At 39.5% G+C, this 17217-nt stretch overlaps 1 protein-coding gene across 1 annotated transcript in view; it reads right to left on the reverse strand.

Moving 5' to 3' along the window:
• The window catches only part of LOC136857501 (tetraspanin-18B-like), a 70304-nt gene that overhangs the window by 13790 nt on the left and 39297 nt on the right, over positions 1 to 17217 (reverse strand). Inside the window, exons 3-6 of the mRNA XM_068225082.1 lie at positions 13710 to 13895; positions 10258 to 10380; positions 4553 to 4606; positions 856 to 936 (exon numbers count right to left, since the gene is read on the reverse strand). Coding sequence (XP_068081183.1) covers positions 856 to 936; positions 4553 to 4606; positions 10258 to 10380; positions 13710 to 13895 — 444 coding nt within the window. The remainder of the gene's footprint in view (positions 1 to 855; positions 937 to 4552; positions 4607 to 10257; positions 10381 to 13709; positions 13896 to 17217) is intronic.

Genomic DNA, 17217 nt, shown 5'->3' on the forward strand with positions numbered 1-17217 from the left:
GGCATTCTTTATACAATGTTTGACTTTTTTTTGTTACTAGGGTGGGAGTAAATCCAGTGGGGTTTGTTTCATTCACTAAAGTACACATATGCTTCATCTAACTTCACCACATTTTTCCATCTGTCCCCTGCCCTCATACAGCTTTCTTGTGTTAGTGCGATGAGGCAACATCTTGTGAACTCGGTGCTTATGCAGCTTTTCTAATTGCAGGTCCTTGTTGATTATGGTGTTCACTGTTGAAACAGACATCCCTAACTTATGTGCAATAGTTCTTTGGGGGGCAGGGTTACCACCTGAGACAAGGGCCTTCACTTTCCTGTTTTTCCCCTCTGGAATTAAGTCCAGTCGGCCTTTGCCCTTTTTATTCAATACAGCACTGATGCAGTTTTTTGATATCAAGAAATCACACTTCTTGCACATTCCTTGGAATGCAGAATAGCTATATTTAGCACTGGGAAGGGCTGTTGTATAGCCCTTCGAGTAAGAGTCAATCCACTTTGGCATCATTGCAGCTAATGTCATGAAACTCTACACAAACGTTATCAGTACTGACATGAAAAATCATTCCTCGTTTTGACATGCTCAAGTTGATAACAGTGCCATCAGCAGAATTCAAACTCGTCACCAGAGATCCTGAATGACCTTCTGTAGTTACTCGAGCACCACCAGATGCAAGTGGATGCACAATGCTGTCTTAGCAGCATATAGAGATAGAAGTGAATCAGGCGATACATCTTGGCTTTGTTATCCTCCCTATCACCTTCTGAATTACCTCTTTGCTTTTTGCCGTAGAGGAGAGACTCGCCCTGTATATGAATTCAGAGAATCACTTGTTCTCCCATGTCTACCAAATACCTGGTTATGTCTGGCACCATTTGCTCCTTTCTGGCAAGCTGCCTCATCCCGTGGTTGTGGGCTCTGCCAAGCCTCCTCCACCTGTAACATAAAAATATTGCTGTTTATGTACAGTTGTAATGCTGAATAATGTTTCAAGTGAGTGTATTCAGCACACCAAGACAGGGGGATAACACAAATTAGTTACATAAGCATACAGATTACAGTCAGGCTCCTCAGCTGAATAGTCAGCATCGTCGGCTTTGGTTCAGAGGGTCTTAGGTTTGATTCCTGGCCAGGTCGGGTATTTTAATTGCATCTAGTTAATTCCTCTGACTTGGGGACCGATTGTTTCTGTTTGTTCTAGTACACCCCCTTCATTCCTTTTTTGTTTTTTACAAATTGCTTTATGTCGCACTGACACAGATAAGTTTTATGGTGATGATGCAATAGGAAAGGGCTAGGAGTGCGAAGGAAGTGGCCATGGTCTTAATTAAGGTACAGCCCCAGCATATGCCTGGTGTTAAAATGGGAAACCACTGAAAACCATATTCAGGGCTGCCAACAGTCAGCTTCAAACCCACTGTCTCCTGAATGCAAGCTCACAGTTGTGCGACTCTAACCGCACAGCCAGCTCACTCAGTTTTCCCCTTCATACTGCCCCCCATCCACTTCATTGGAATCTCCGGTGATCACCAGGGTTAAGCGAGTGTAGTGTCTGCCAACAGAATGACTTTCAATGTAGGGCAACAGATCTGCCTAACAGCGAGGCCAGACGACACCTGTTTTAAATCATGCATGTGTTTTCTAACAGAGATGAAACCTGCAGTTTTCATAATGCAGTGAGGAAGGCAATCTCGAGTGTTTTTTGGAAATCTTTATTGAGGTAATAGTGAAAGGACATGGAGTGCAAAATATGAGTGCAAAGGTGGAGCACTGAGGGAATTAGGGGATCACAAGGCAGGAAGATGAGTACTTAATTCAATTTATGGCAGCTTTTGGGCTATCCACTCTGTAAAATATGTTGTTATCTTGTCTCCAAAGTAGTATGCAGCACAAGCAAGGAAGAGCTTTCTTAAGAAAAGAAATTTGCTCACTTCAAACATTGATATCGGAATTAGAAAGATGTTTTTGAAGACTTTTGTGTGGAACGTGGCATTGTATGGAAGTGAAACATGGACGATAACTAGCTCAGAAAGAAAGAGAATAGAAGCTTTTGAAATGTGGTGTTACAGAAGAATGCTGAAGGTGAGATGGATAGATCAAATCACGAATGAAGAGATACTGAATCGAATTGGTGAGAGGAGATCAATTTGGCTAAATTTGACGAGAAGAAGAGATAGAATGATAGGACACATCTTAAGACACCCAGGACTTGCTCAGTTGGTTTTTGAAGGAAGTTGTTTGTCTTAATACAGACATGTGCAGCACAGAATGCACTCACAACCTCACAAGGGTGTGAGGAAATTGGTGGAGAAAGACAAAGAGAAATTATGTTGAGGAATAACCTTATCAAAGTCCAGCTCCTTGGCTGAGTGGTCAATGTAGTGATCTTTGGTTCAAAGGGTTCAGTTCTCTGCTGGCTCAAAGATTTTAATCTCAAGTAGTTAATTCCCTGTTCCCTGTTCACATGACCATTAAAATGAAACCAGAACTTTTACGTTCAAAAATACGGTGTTACAATGATAACTGTCTCACTGTGTTAACAGCTGGTGTGCTGTTAGTGCCTATTTATTTTGAGACAACAGTAAATACAGAGAGATACCAAGATGATATTTTAACACCATTCTTCCATCAGTTAATGGAAGAAGAAAAATTGTGTGTGTGCTTTCAACAAGATTCAGCCCCTGTTTATACAGCACAAGATTCCCTTCTTACAATTTCGGAAGTGTTTGCAGACAGAGTGATCAGTGCTGGTCTATTTCCCCCTCGTTCTCCAGGTTTAACAGTGTGTGATTTTTACTTGTGGAGTTAACTGAAAAAAAAAAAAAAAATTATCGAACAAATCCTTGCACAGTGGAGGAACTGAAAGAAAACATTACGAATGAAATCAGAAACATTACAGAGGCAGAACTCACTCGCGTCAGCCAGAAAGTGGCTACCAGATAAAATGCATGTATAACGCAGGAAGGACGACACTTCCAGCATATTTTATAAGGTAAAATTTCATATAAGATTGTGTACATGCTTAAAGTCGACATAATTTCGGCTGAGGCAGCTGCCGTAGTGCAGAGTACAGACACTGTGCGTTCAGTCTTAGTTTATATGAAAGACCCTGTAGTCTCAGTGCCAGTAGTATTGGTCTCTTCCAAGATAATGATGTTTGTTTGTGTCTTCTGTAAGCATTCCGAGTCTCATATCTATAAGAATGTGTTGGTGTCACTTTGGTATTGTAAACATATAGCTTAGTCTGGACACTGAGTTCATGGTTGTCAGAAACCTGTTTAAGGAGAGGACCGAATTCTGCACTAATGCATCAGAGATGATGCTACATTTAAGTTTTCTGATATAAGTCAATATGGATCAAATAGAACTGAATATGGTCAAGTTTATTAACATTTGTTGAGAGGTCGTTGTCAAAGTACAGAAAGTTTTCGATATTGTGCGGTGGCCATCAGACCAGGATTGCCACACTTAGAAAATGCATAGATTTGAAACCTTTTGTTGACCATCCTCCAAATACAGTAGTTTTCTGTAGTTTCTCACATTCTAGGCATGTATTGAGACGGTACCTCTCTGAATAGACATGATGCTTCCTTCTCAAATTCTTACTTGTTCCATGCTCATTTATAGCTCATTGAAAGGCAAAGTTAGTAGTTGCCTGACCAGTATGCTAATTCCCAGTCTCCAGGTATACAATATTTTAACTGAATGTGCTATCCCTCAAAAAAAGAAGTGACTGGTCCTTTCTGAACAGTAAGACAAGAAAAATATCTCCCATAGAAAAGAATTGATTTTTAATGGAAAATTTCTACAGTAGTTGGGGTTTTTCTATTTTGAAGGCTTTCAGCATCAATAACCTCAACTTTTAGTGTGATAGAGTTGTTAGTTATTTGTCCCCAGCTGATACCATGACACTCATTTCTGTTGCAGACCGACAAGGAAACCCTTCCAACTGTAACTCTCCGATCTGATTGAGATTTGGTATGACAACTTCAGTAGGAATAGTTAGCCATACGGAAATTAGATGTCCAGTAGTATATTTAGCACCTGATTTTGGATGTCAAGGTTTGCTCATTTAAGCACTGCATAGACAGGAGTGAGAAGCGGGAAGCAGGTAGAGGTGGGGCGGCTGGCTAGTTCATGTGTCATGCTCTCACTCTTTCTCTCTTGCACACACAAAAGGAAATATTAATAAACTGCAAATAATACCATCCTAATTCTATATTTTTGTAAATTGTCACCGAGTGACAAATAAAACAGCTGCATGTATATAATATTAGTCAGCAGTGGAAGAATTAATATATCCCAGAAGTTTTCATCTAACCTCTGACTGTCGATGTTTACCGTAGGTTTCATCAGATCAATTTCACTGCAATAGCTAAAACTGGTACAGTTTTCTGTTCTACTTACTGATTTTCTTACATGATTCCAAGCACATAATTGCTTGGATTTGCAAAACCTGGTCAACGCAGGGGGGAGACACAGGTAAAAGCTGCTATAGTAATATAATTATAATAGCAAAGTTATTTAGGAATATAAGGTGGATAGTACTTACCGTGCCACCAAAAACACGTGACACCACACTTAACGGACTGCCAGCTGTTGTCACCTACAACATTATGAGTACAGTATTTTTACCAATCTTAGAAAATTGCATCACAAGAAAATATTAAACATTAGCACTAACTCACATGATACTCACAAACTAGGGAACAACTTGTCAAGTTGAACTTGCATATAAGAGAAGTCTGTGACAATTCTGCACTCAAATATTCTCAAACTCTATGAGGTGTGCTATTCTTTAAAGAAGTACCAACGTATTTCAAAAAAAGATCCCTAAAATAGACTGTCTTACCATGTACACTACACAAAAAAGAAATTTGATCTTATCTAATTACGTTGTATGAATGCACAGTGGGATCGGGATTGGACTATTATGGCAATAACATGTCCTGTTTACATAATAGAGGGCTCCATTATTATTTGATGTTTGGGAGATTCAGCATCTGTTGAAAAGTACAAAAAAAAAAAAGAGAGAGAGAGAGAGAGAAGGTTGGTCTGTGCGGAGTGTAGTGTATACAAGTCATGTCTGATCGTGTCCCGGCCAACAGCTGGAAACGCAGATGATGATGATGATGGCTGATCATGTGGACCAAGGTATGCAGTGGAGGGAAGCAGTAGTCATCAAATGAAGCCACTCCTGTACTTATACTACTTCAAAAAGTTTAATTGCCGAAGTACGATGCCAGAATGCTAGGGGTTGCTCAGAATATGATTTGTTAGCCTATCTGTGGAAAAGTTTCCAGGTGCCCTGGTGTGGACTACTAAAGGAATATAGCCCCAGGGTAAGATTGTTTTATGTGTCTACAAGCTCTTTCTTCTTCTTTTTTTTTTTTTACAATTGGCTTTACGTTTATGTCCTACTAACCCACATTATAATACCAATATAGTTGATCAATTATTGGATGTTATAAATTTTTCAGCTAACTCATTCCTGGTTCCCATTGTTTCTCCCCATTGTGCTAAGTTGGGCTCATCAGTTGGTAAATAGCACACCTACCAATATGCATGGCTAGTGCATACTATGGAGGCCACTGCATAGGTTACTTCGAGCCACTGGAAGTGCCAATGAACTATGAGAGACTTTGACTCATTTTCCAAAAATTGATGCCTGCCTGGTCATCAAATGATATAGATGTTTATAAATTTACTCCTTCAGGACAAATAATTCAGGTTCCCTATGGGAATCAACATCTATACCAACACAGATTGGCGACGATGGGACGAAAAAGGGCTAGGAGCCCATGGCCTTAATTAAGGTACAGACCCAGCATTTGCCTGGTGTGAAAATGCAAAACCACAGAAAACCATCTTCAGGGCTGCCGACAGTGGTTTTCGAACCCACTATCTCCTAAATGCAAACTCACAGCTGCGCGCATCTAACCGCACGGCCAACTCACTTAGGTACTACGAGCTCGCTGAAACTGCCAAGTTACAGCACGAACACTACAGGAGGTCTTACAACGGGCTTCTGGAGCACAAGTTAGTGACCAGTCAGAAATAGGCTTCAAGAGACCAATTTAAGATCCTGACAATCTTCTTAAGTACCTGCACTGGACAGATGACATTGTGGCAGGAGACTGCAGGTTGTTAGATATCATCTGCACCAGCAGCTAAGACACTGGCATCCTGTGCTGTTCTTGGATGTATCCCGTTTCACGTTATATCATTCAAATGGTCATCTGAGAATCTGGAGAAGACTTGGGGAGTGATATGACCCAACAGCTGTACAGCCTACCATTGCTTGTGTAGGTAGATTTGTTATGGTGTGAAAACTGATCTCTTGATATTTCACAATGGATTCACTGCTTGACAATACATTGAAGAGATTTTTGTGTCACACGTGACTCCACAACTGTGGCAACTTGGAGAAAGAACAATATTCATGTGTGATAATGCTAGGGTGCATGATACCAATATTGGTCAGAAATTCCTGCAAGAACACCATGTGCAATGAATGGAGTAGCCATCCAGATATCATGATTTGAACTTGACTGAACAAGTCGCACCTGGGTGATAAATCCACCATCCCAAATGCTCAAGTGCTTGAAGATGCCCTTTTAGAAGAGTGAGAAGCATTGTGAACCTGTTGTCCATGCGAGGGGTCACAATACTCCTCATTAAGTTGTTTAATTACCATGTAGCCATTTTAGTGTATGACCAGGGACCACTTAAAAAAAAAAAAAATTGATTTGTTCAGGGCGTCGACCCATGTGGATCTTTTGCCCCTACTGGCACCATATTGTATGAACCTGTGTGTAATTGGAATGGCAGTAGTGTGGAATGTTGTGTGTGAGGAAAGGAAGATTAAGGATGTCACGAATACTCAGTCCCCAGGCCAGGGATATTAATCATTACAATTAAAAACCCCTGACCTGGCTGGGAATCGAACCCGGGGCTACCGGGTGACATGCGGACATGTTGCCCCCTACACCGCGGGGCTGGACTAAGGGACCACTTTGTTTATGGTATGTGTAATGACAGTGTACTGGGTGTCCAAAGAGCACTTTTTGTTTCAATTTTTAATTGTTGCAAAGAAGAAGATTTGTTTCCATTGTGTATTTGTTTTCATTTCAAAATGTGTGCTTATCATGGAGGTATGAACATATTAAAAAGTAACCAAATTTCTTTTTTGAGCTGTATATAATCAGTGCTCAGTTGAAAATCAGAATTCTCGTATTTCCCAACAAATCAAATATCCTTGAATGTTAAATACAGTATATACCATTCAAAATAACAAATTTCCTGTTTTTGATATATTTTGTATTATACTTCTTACAGTATTTGGTATATGTTAAATGAAATAGTATAAAAATCCTACAGTAATTGTTGGAAGATAAACAATTGAAGTGATTAGTTTCATATGTGCCTAAGTGCCAAATGTTGGTAGGCCTACACCATTTCAAACACAAATTTGGACATTTATTTAGTATGTTTTGTGGATCATATTGCATTTGTTAGGTGACAGAAAAATCTGAATACCATCCATATGATATTCATTTAAAAAATTGAAAATATTTGCCAGTTATTATGGTATTTAAACAAAAAGTTGTAAAAGGGTCTACATGACAAATTAGAAAGCTCTCCAAAATGAAATTACAACATAGCACCATGACTCATCACCAGTTGACCTTTGACAGAAAATCTGGATCAGATTTCAAAACACGGCGTTTCAACTCAACGTTCTTTTTGATTGTCGGTCGTAACCCAAGTAGCAAACTTGGCAGCAACTCTTTTCATTCCCAGATCTTCCATTAAAATTCACTGAACCAAGCTCTCACTAATCTCTGATAGTTGATGAATTGTCTGTCGACGGTCTGTGAGTACAAGCTCTCGAATTTTTTCAACATTTTCGTCGATTCGCGCAGTTGATGGATGTACAGAACGAGGTTTGTCATCAATCGACATGCTGCCATTTTAAAACCGAGCAAACTACTTGTACACTTCAGTTTTTTCCATAGCGTCATCTTTGTAAACTGTTTTCAACATTAAAACAGTTTCAGCAGCATTTTTACCGAGTAGAAAACAAAATTTCATAGCTGCACATTGTTCACTTAAACTTGCCATCATAAAAAACGAAACAAGAACAAAACAGCACTAGCAAAATCAATCACTGCACATGAACAGAACAAGCCAGATCGACAACACAGGTGACACTGAACTGGCAATGAGTTGCGCTATAGACACCTAGCGGCAGAAATGCGTACTACACAAGCTTCGCCCACAGTAATGTTATTTCTGTTATTTTCGGGTATCCCTTCGTATGTTGAATGAGGTCTCTTCAATTCTTAAAATTTAACATGAGGGGATGAGTAGCCTATAATATTATTGGTTTCACCTCCCACTAACGGCTTTTATGGTTTTCGGAGATACAGTACTGAAGTGTCTGAATTGTGTTGAATACCATAGGGCTGAGGCCTCAGGGGCTCTGAACTTTGGAGCGTGGGTTGGTGACCATGGGGCCCTCAGCTGAGTCCTGGCATTGCTTCCACTTCCTTGTGTCAGGCTCCTTACTTCCATCTACCGTATCCTTTCCGATCGCTCTTGGTCAACTCTTGTTCTTTTCCGACCCCGACACTATTAGGTTTGCGAGGACTAGGGAGTCTTTCATTTTCACGCCCTTCGTGGCCCTTGTCTTCCTTTGGCCGACATCTTCATTTTTCGAAGTGTTGGACCCCTTCCATTTTTTCTCTCTGATTAGTGTTATATACAGGATGGTTGCCTAGTTGTACTTCCTCTTTAAACAATAATCACCACCACCACCACCACCACCATGGGACTGAGCTGAGAGATAACCTGCTAACTTGAGCTCAGAAGGCCACTGCTCTACGTCTGAACTACTCAGCCCAGCTAGGTAGTAATGATTTTGGACATATACATGTAGTTTCATGGCAATGAATGGTAAAGTACTGGTAAAAGGGAAAGATCTTATAATTGTATTGTTGGATTTAGTGAAAGCCAAGATGAAGGATCTGGGATTGATTAGAAACACTGATAGTACCAACTCTTTAATAACAAAGATTCAAATGTTATGCAAAGGATGCAAAGAGGCAAATTGTTCATGTACATCCTATAGGAAGGATACAATGATGATGATGATGATGATGATGATTTTCATGTACTGGAGAAATACCGATACTTTACTATCCCTTTTCTTCATCTTGATTAATTCCTGTGCTCTGTTTGGCAATCATCCCAGAGAGGGGTTGGATGCTCAAATGTTATGTGATTATGCGGTTGTTATTGTTTTTTACGTCCCATTAATATGCAGTTATAGGGGCAGCCAAAACCGTCAGTGGCGCCAAAATGAGGCATTGATAGGCAAGGTGAGGAGTGACATAGTTTGCTATTTCATCCCTCACTGGGCCAGAAAGTGTGACTGTAGCACGACTGACCCTATGAGGTACAGCGTCATTACTCAGCGCCACCCATCCCTCTACCATTTCTATACTATCGCAACCATAAATGAGATTGTGACATTGGTTTTTTTTTTAAATGTTTTGGACCGAAAGAGTGATGAAGAAAGCAACAGAGGACAAGTCCTGTATACAATACTGTATATTAGATAGGTTTCCAATCATTTTGAAATTAAACCGTAATCAGATTGTCAGGGTGATCAGATTTTGAAAATAAAAATCTGAGTACCCATTAGTGACCAAAAATTTGTTGTTATAGAATATTGGCAGCTGTTAAAATAATGACACATTAAGAACTATGCAAACATTTGGCTGCATTCACTTACATTGTTAAGACTGCTTCATTCAACATTTTGTGCCCGACTCCTCCTTCCACCCCACACATGCCACTGCACCAGTGTTTCATACTTTTCATAACAATGCATTTTTGATAACAGTGTTGCCTGAGTTTGTCTACACAAGACACATCACTATCAAAATTGCATTAACTGAATCGAGTGAAACCCAATTCTTTTCACCATTCCAGAAAATGTTCATGCTCCATTCTTGCATTGGTACCAGAAACACACAGCATGAACTCAGCCATAAAAAATTTAAAAATTGGAACATTTAGGTGTTCCGAAAAAGATTTTTTGGATACTAGAAAAAACATCTAAAACCGAGACTGTACTGGTAAAACTGACAATTGTATTATAGCCTATATGATTGATCTAGAAGAAGTAATGAAGTAAGGAAATGATCCAGGTTTCTTCTTAGAACAGAATAGGCTCAATCGCTAACTCACCTCATGGTTGGAAAGGACACAGCATGTTGGTGGCACGTTGCGAGGTTCATTGGAGATTGAACTGTCGTTCCACCACCGTGACCGCTGGTAATCCTCGGGCGCCTGCACACCACAGCAATCGAACTGTGGACATGAAAGTGAGGTTCATATGCGATGGGGCACGAATGCCAGAACAACAAAATATGAAATAACAATCAAACTGGCAAATATTTGGTCAGGTAGAGGAGAAGATTATCACATAAGGGAGATTATTAGAGAGTAGATTTGTAACAGTGTGGAATATAGCTATTTAAAATGCAAAATTGACCGCACTGAACCAGGTAATATTTGTGTTATAAGATGCAAACAGTTAATATTAGCTTCTTAGGTATCGTGAGTTACAAATTATGAAAACTGGCACATGTTCAACTGATACAGGTCGTGATTGAACACTCCAGAAGTGGTTTGTCTTCTTCTTCTGGTCTTTTTCCCAGTTTATTGGTGTCAGATTTTGATTTAGATTTGGCCCAGTTTTACAGCCAGATTCTATACCTGATGTAACCCTATGTGGAGGGAGGTATTCACTGTCATGTGTTTCTGAGTTGGTTGGTAGCGTGGTGTGTTGTATGTCAATCAAAGAATAGTGTACACTATTAAGTGAAATACAAACATCTACTTCCCAAGCTAGAAAAATTAATCAAATGCAGTCAAAATCTCCAACCCAGCTGGGAATTGAACCTGGGGCTCTGTGAACAGAAGGACAATATATTAAATATTCAGGAGAGCACAATGATGTAAATTTGTTGTGCATCCTTGGCCATGAGGAATCGAGGGAAAAATAAAAAGCTGAGAAGGATCAGCATGATGTCTACTAGGACCAGAACAAGGATCTTGCTCTAGGAATGCCTATGTGTTCCAACAGAGCAGTGATCAAGAACTAGTCCAGGAACGAACACCTTAGAAGGTTGAAAGCAACTGCAGGTATCAACCATGGGAATCTATTTCTTAGAACACCATGCAAGAGCATCATGAAACATTACGTAAGTGCAATAGAATTCAGTTAAGATTCATAGTGTCCTCACAGGACACTACTGCATCCTACATTTGCTATAATCTGCTTGTCATATTCATACCTCGGTCCACCCTTACCGTTCCTACTACCTACACTACCCTCAAAAACCAGCTGTACAAGTCCTGGGTGTCTTAAGATGTGTTCTATCATTCTCTCTTCTGGTCAAATTTAGCTAAATCGATCTCCTCTCACCAATTCGATTCAGTAACTCTTCATTCATGATTCTATCTACCCATCTCACCTTCAGCATTGTTCTGTAATACCACATTTAAAAAGCTTCTATTCTCTTTCTTTCTGAGCTAGTTATCGTCTATGTTTCACTTCCATACAGTGCCATACTCCAGACAAAAGTATTCAAACCATCTTTCTAATTCCTAATTCAATGTAGGTCTTCCTTGCTTATGCTAGTCTGTATTTTATGTCCTCCTCGCTTCTACTGTCATTAGTTATTTTGCTACCCAGGTAACAATATTCATCTACTTCCTTTAAGACTTCATTTCCTAATCTAATATTTCCTGCATCACCTGACTTTGTTTGACTGTACTACGTTACTTTAGTTTTGAACTTATTTATATTCATCTTGTATTCCTTCTCCAAGACTTTGTCCATACTATTCAGCAATTTCTCTACATCTTTTGCAGAGTCAGACAAAATAACAATATCATTACCAAATCTCAGGGTTTTGATTTCCTCTCCTTAGACTTTTGATTCTCTTTCCAAAGTCTTCTTTAATTTCCTTTATTGCCTGTTCTTTGTAAACATTGAATAGGAGAGGGGACAAACTACAGCCTTGCCTCATTCTTTTTGGGATTGCTGCTTTTTTTTAATTCAAAGCCCTTGATTCTCATCACTGCAGACTGATTTTTGTAGAGATTGTAGATCATTCTCCTTTCTGGTATCTGATCCCGATCACCTTCAGAATCCCAAATAGCTTTGTCTTGTCTTGGGCTTGTCTTTCATAATTCCGTCCTCTAAGATCAAAAGTAAAGTCAGGATTGCCAGTGGTGTGGTAGATTCCACACTTGTCAGCACCAGCTTTCTCGGAAATAGGTATAACAACATTCTTCCAAAAATCGGATGGGAGTTCTCTTGTATCGTACATCATATGCACTAATTGGACTAACTTTTTCATGCTGGTTTCTCCTAAGGTAGTCAGTAATTCTGAGGATATGTCATAATTTCCCAGTGCCTTGTTCCTACTCAGGTCTCTCAAAGCTCTGTGGAATTCTGACCTCAAAATTGGGTTTTCCATGTCATCAGCATAAATAGCCTCTTCTTGTTCCAGAACCCTATCATCTACTTCTTTACCTTGATACAACTGTTAGATATGTTCCTGCCATCTTTTTGATATGTCTTCTTTCCCTAGAAGTGGTTTTCCATCTGAGCTCTTAATATTCATACAGCCAGTTTCTCCAAGGGTTTCCTTGATTTTCCTTTATGGAGCATCTACCTTTCCTAGGACCATACAACCTTCAACATTCTTGCACTTCTTTTTCAGCCATTCTTCTTGAGCTGTCCTGCACTTTCTGTCTACTTCATTCTTTATTTGCCTATATTCTTTTCTGCTCTCTTCATTTTTTGCATTCTTGTACTTTCTTGTACTTGTCAGGTCTAGTATCTCCTGAGTTTTCCATTGATTCTTAGTTGATCTTTTCTTTGGCAGCCTTACTGATCTCATTCTTTATGACTGTCCATTCTTTCTTTCCTTCAGCCTCTTCATTTAGTCCTTGTGTTACATGTTTCTTGAAACAATCCCTCACACTGTTCTCTTTCAACTTGTCTAGATCCCATTTCCTTGCATTCCTTCCTTTCTTCAATTTCTTCAACTTCAGATGGCATTTCATGATCAACAGGTTGTGGTCAGAGTCCATGTCTGCTTTTGGGAAAGTCTTGCAATCCAACACATGGTTTCTGAATCTCTACCTTGTCTATCCCTTCCAAGCTTCCCATCCCCCACAAGGTGCCTGTTCAGCATGACAGAAACTGGTCTTCCTCACCAGTTGTATTCCTGACCCAAACTCTCACACTACAAGACACTGCCCTTGAGGAGGTAGAGGTAGGATCCCTCGCTGAGTCCGGGGGGGAAAACCAACCTTGGACGGTAAACGGAGTAAGAAAGAAAGAAATAAAGAAAGGAAAAAGGAAGGAAGGAAGAAAGAAAGAAAGAAAGAAAGAAAGAAAAAGGAAAAGAAAGGAACGTTAAAAAAATCAACTTTATCTCATCGTTCTTGTTATTTCTGCCACCATATTGTATTGTTTTATGAGCCCCTCGATACAACTTTAGAATGTGGAGCCACAATGTCAATATCTGAAACAGGTCAGGAGATACTTATGGTGGACATTCTTATTCACTCACCTCGTATACAGCTGTTCAGAATATAACTTCTGCTGTGATACTCACTTTATATTGCGCCAGGTCCATTGCTTCTGTGAAGGCACTGTAATTGGCACCATGCAAGCCATAGCTAGTGGACAACTGGTATAGGAGGCGACCTTGCATCCCAGACAGATACTTCATACGAGACGAAAGAGCCACAACACCAACAGCGAATTCTCCAATCAGTAGTATGACGAGGAGTGCAAAATACTGAAACAAAACAGCAAGAACATGAATCTTTTCTTAAAGTTATATCAGAAATAATCTCTAACGATACTTGGACATACGTCTGAGGAAGAGACTGATGAAGTGGTTATTTGAAAGCACAGCACTGTGTTCAACCGAGACTTGGATGGTGAGGAAGAAGGACGAAATGAGATTGGTGTACTTTGAGAAGTAGTTGTGCAAGGGAATGGGGAAGATAACCTAGGTAGAAAGGGTAAGGAACGAGGTGATGTTGGAGGCAATGGACAATTTGTAATTATCTTTTAAATATGATCAGAATAAGGAAGAGGAACTGGCTTGGACACTGGTTGCAAGAATAATATTTGTTGGTGGACGCACTGGAGGAAAGGTGATCAGGAAATGAAGACGATGGAGATGGTACCTGATAGTGGACATTGTCAGGATAGCAGGACGCTACCAGCAAATGAAGAAGATAGCAGAGGGCAGGACTACATGAAGAGTTATGCTGAAAGACTTTAAAAAATAGGGGAGAACACTATATATATATTGTACCAGGAACGCACGGTACATGCAGTACATTTTTAAGGGCAATGTCATTTTATTGTCACGCGCGCTAAGAACTACAAGCTTGATATGTTTACGTCTGGCAGAACGAGCCAGCATGAGCGCAAACAGCTGTGAATGACATACGTACAGGAGCGAGGTAGACTACCCGCCCAACTCATCACCTCACCACATGGCAAGAACAAGAGTTGTGGAACGTCACATATTCTTGAACTTTCGATACAGAGATTTTGAAAACTTCCTTAATAATGGTCGTATCGTCTTGGGAGATACGTCATTCTGTAGTGAATTACAAGAACATCTCCACTATCAAATTTCAAGAAAAACCACCAAGGAATTTTTGTGTAATTCCACTTCTAAGTAATCACGCTATCTGATGACGTGTAAGCCTTGAGCATATAAAAGTCAAGGCCACTCGGCGGTGGACAGGGATATATCCTTGGGAGTTCTGACTTTTCAGGCTCGCCACATAACGCCGTGATATTGTTCGTCTGAACGAAGTGTTGTTGGAAGTCTACTAAAAATACTGTTCGAGTGAACTTAACATTTCTGTGAGCAAAGTGAACTTAGAAACTCGTGTGTAAACGAGGACGTAGAAATTGCTTTTAAGAACATCTTAGTCTCTTCTTTGGACGACTTCAAGTCAATATCTGTTCAAAATATGAAGAACTTAAACAGGACTGAAAGGCTCGTTCATTAATGAAAACTTGAAGAGGATTGTGAAAGCACAACGTCTGATACGTCTTTAGTCCGGAAGATGGTTAGATCTCCTAAAAGCAGCCCCAAAAATTATGCTGTTATCGTAAACTACAAAAACCAATGCTGGTGCCATAATTTGGCATACAAGACGTTTGAGGTAGTTTGCCATTGCTTTCATCAATGAGCCAGAAAGGTGCTATTGCAGCACAGCCAGCCTTGTGAGAAGCAGTTTGCAAAACATCCAGACACACTAATCATGCTCCGAATGACATTAGTAGATATCAAAAGCAAACCTACCATTTCTTCAGTATTTCATAATTTTGTGTATTTTTTATTTATCATTCCCCCAAATATCACACATTTTAGGGAAAAGTATCGAAAGTCAATATTTCTTTAAAATTAAAAAATAAAATAAAAGTTGCAAAAACACAAAAATAATCTATTTCAGTAAAATACATCAAAATTTAATATTCCTATAACATTAACAAATTGCAAAATAAAATAAAATCTAAGAAAATAATAAAGTCATTATTTTATTGACTATTATATATTACAATTTTTCTAACATCTAAGCAATTAGTTACGAGGTTACTCGTGGAGCAGAAAGAGGTTAAAGAAGGTGCCAGGGTGAATGGGTCTAACTACAATATCAAAATTAATTTAAAACTTGAACGGAAGGTTATATTTCTTCAAAAGACAACAACTCAACAAATAACAAACAATATGTCAGGTACAAAAGCAATCTTGAAACAAGACAAGGAAAATTCAAGATTAGTGAACTTTTACAAATTCTGGGCTTCAAGCCCCTTGTTTTACAATTTTACAAAGGAAGAGGTATTATTAGGTGAGGGGCAGAAATCCCCTAATTCAAGAGCACTTGCTCCCTAAATCACAATATCTAGCCTCCCAGAGGCACCCTTTACCGTTACAAAACTTGAAAAAGAGCTAACAGGCTCTCAGGTTTCCAAGCCTCCTCAAGGCAACATCAACTTACAATCACTGGCCTCTCAAGGCACAACTTACAATTTGAAAATGATTTATACAGGGGTATTTAATACCCAACCTACGGGGCCTTCATGAGAAAAGGAACAGGTCAAATAACTGGCCCAAACACAAAATGAATGGAGGCGTACACTGCGCTCCAAGATAATGAAAACTTAAAAACAGGGCTCTAGACCGATGAAACCGTATGAAGGGAAGGTCGAAGATCGTGTAAATAATGAAATTGTTCTTGAGTACTTTGTGTGAAAGCTGACTCAAGGCATCAGAGGTTTCAAACGAAATATCACGTCCGATAATTGGTTTACGACAATTCTCCTCGTTGATCGAATGCTGAAGGATCATCAGCTGACAATGGTAGGGACTCTGAAGAAAATTAAACCTGAGATTCCACCTCAGTTCTTTGTTCTAAGCCTCCCAGGAACATCCGTGTTTGATTTGGGGGAAGGAATGTTCTTGGTCTCGTTTTGTCCCAAGAAAAACAAAAAGGCAATTTTAGTGTCATCAAAGCACTTCGCACTTCGATGACAGGACTGATTAAGAAACAGGAAAGCCAAAGATGGTCATTACCTATAGCAATACCAAAAGTGGAACGGATGTATTTGCACAGATGTGCTGTACTTGCACAACAGCAAGAAAAACTAAACGATGGCCGATGAGAATGTTCTTTGTAATGTTAGATCATTGTTGTGTCAATTCTTATATATTATTTGTTTTGGAAAATCCTTTATGAAAAAATGATCGACAGCACAACAGGCGTTATTTCATAAATAACCTGGTCATTTCCCTGACGAGAGATCATCATTTAGAGACACTACAATCGACTCACCTTCCCCGGACTCTCAAATGTCCCATTAGAGAGATCATTTATTGTCAAGCAGAAGAAGAGGAAGAAGAAGATTTCAGCAGGGAGGCAAATGATGATCTTCCTCTAAAACAAAAGAGGTACAGTCTCTGCCCACGTTCAAGGGACCGCAGAAGCAAACTGATATGTGATGTATGCAAGAAGACAATGTGCTGTGATCACCGAGCAATGGTATGCAAAATATGTGCAGACACCTAAAATATGAATCAATTAGAAATT

This window comes from Anabrus simplex, chromosome 1 (genome assembly GCF_040414725.1).
Source record: "Anabrus simplex isolate iqAnaSimp1 chromosome 1, ASM4041472v1, whole genome shotgun sequence".
Lineage (NCBI taxonomy): Eukaryota > Metazoa > Arthropoda > Insecta > Orthoptera > Tettigoniidae > Anabrus > Anabrus simplex.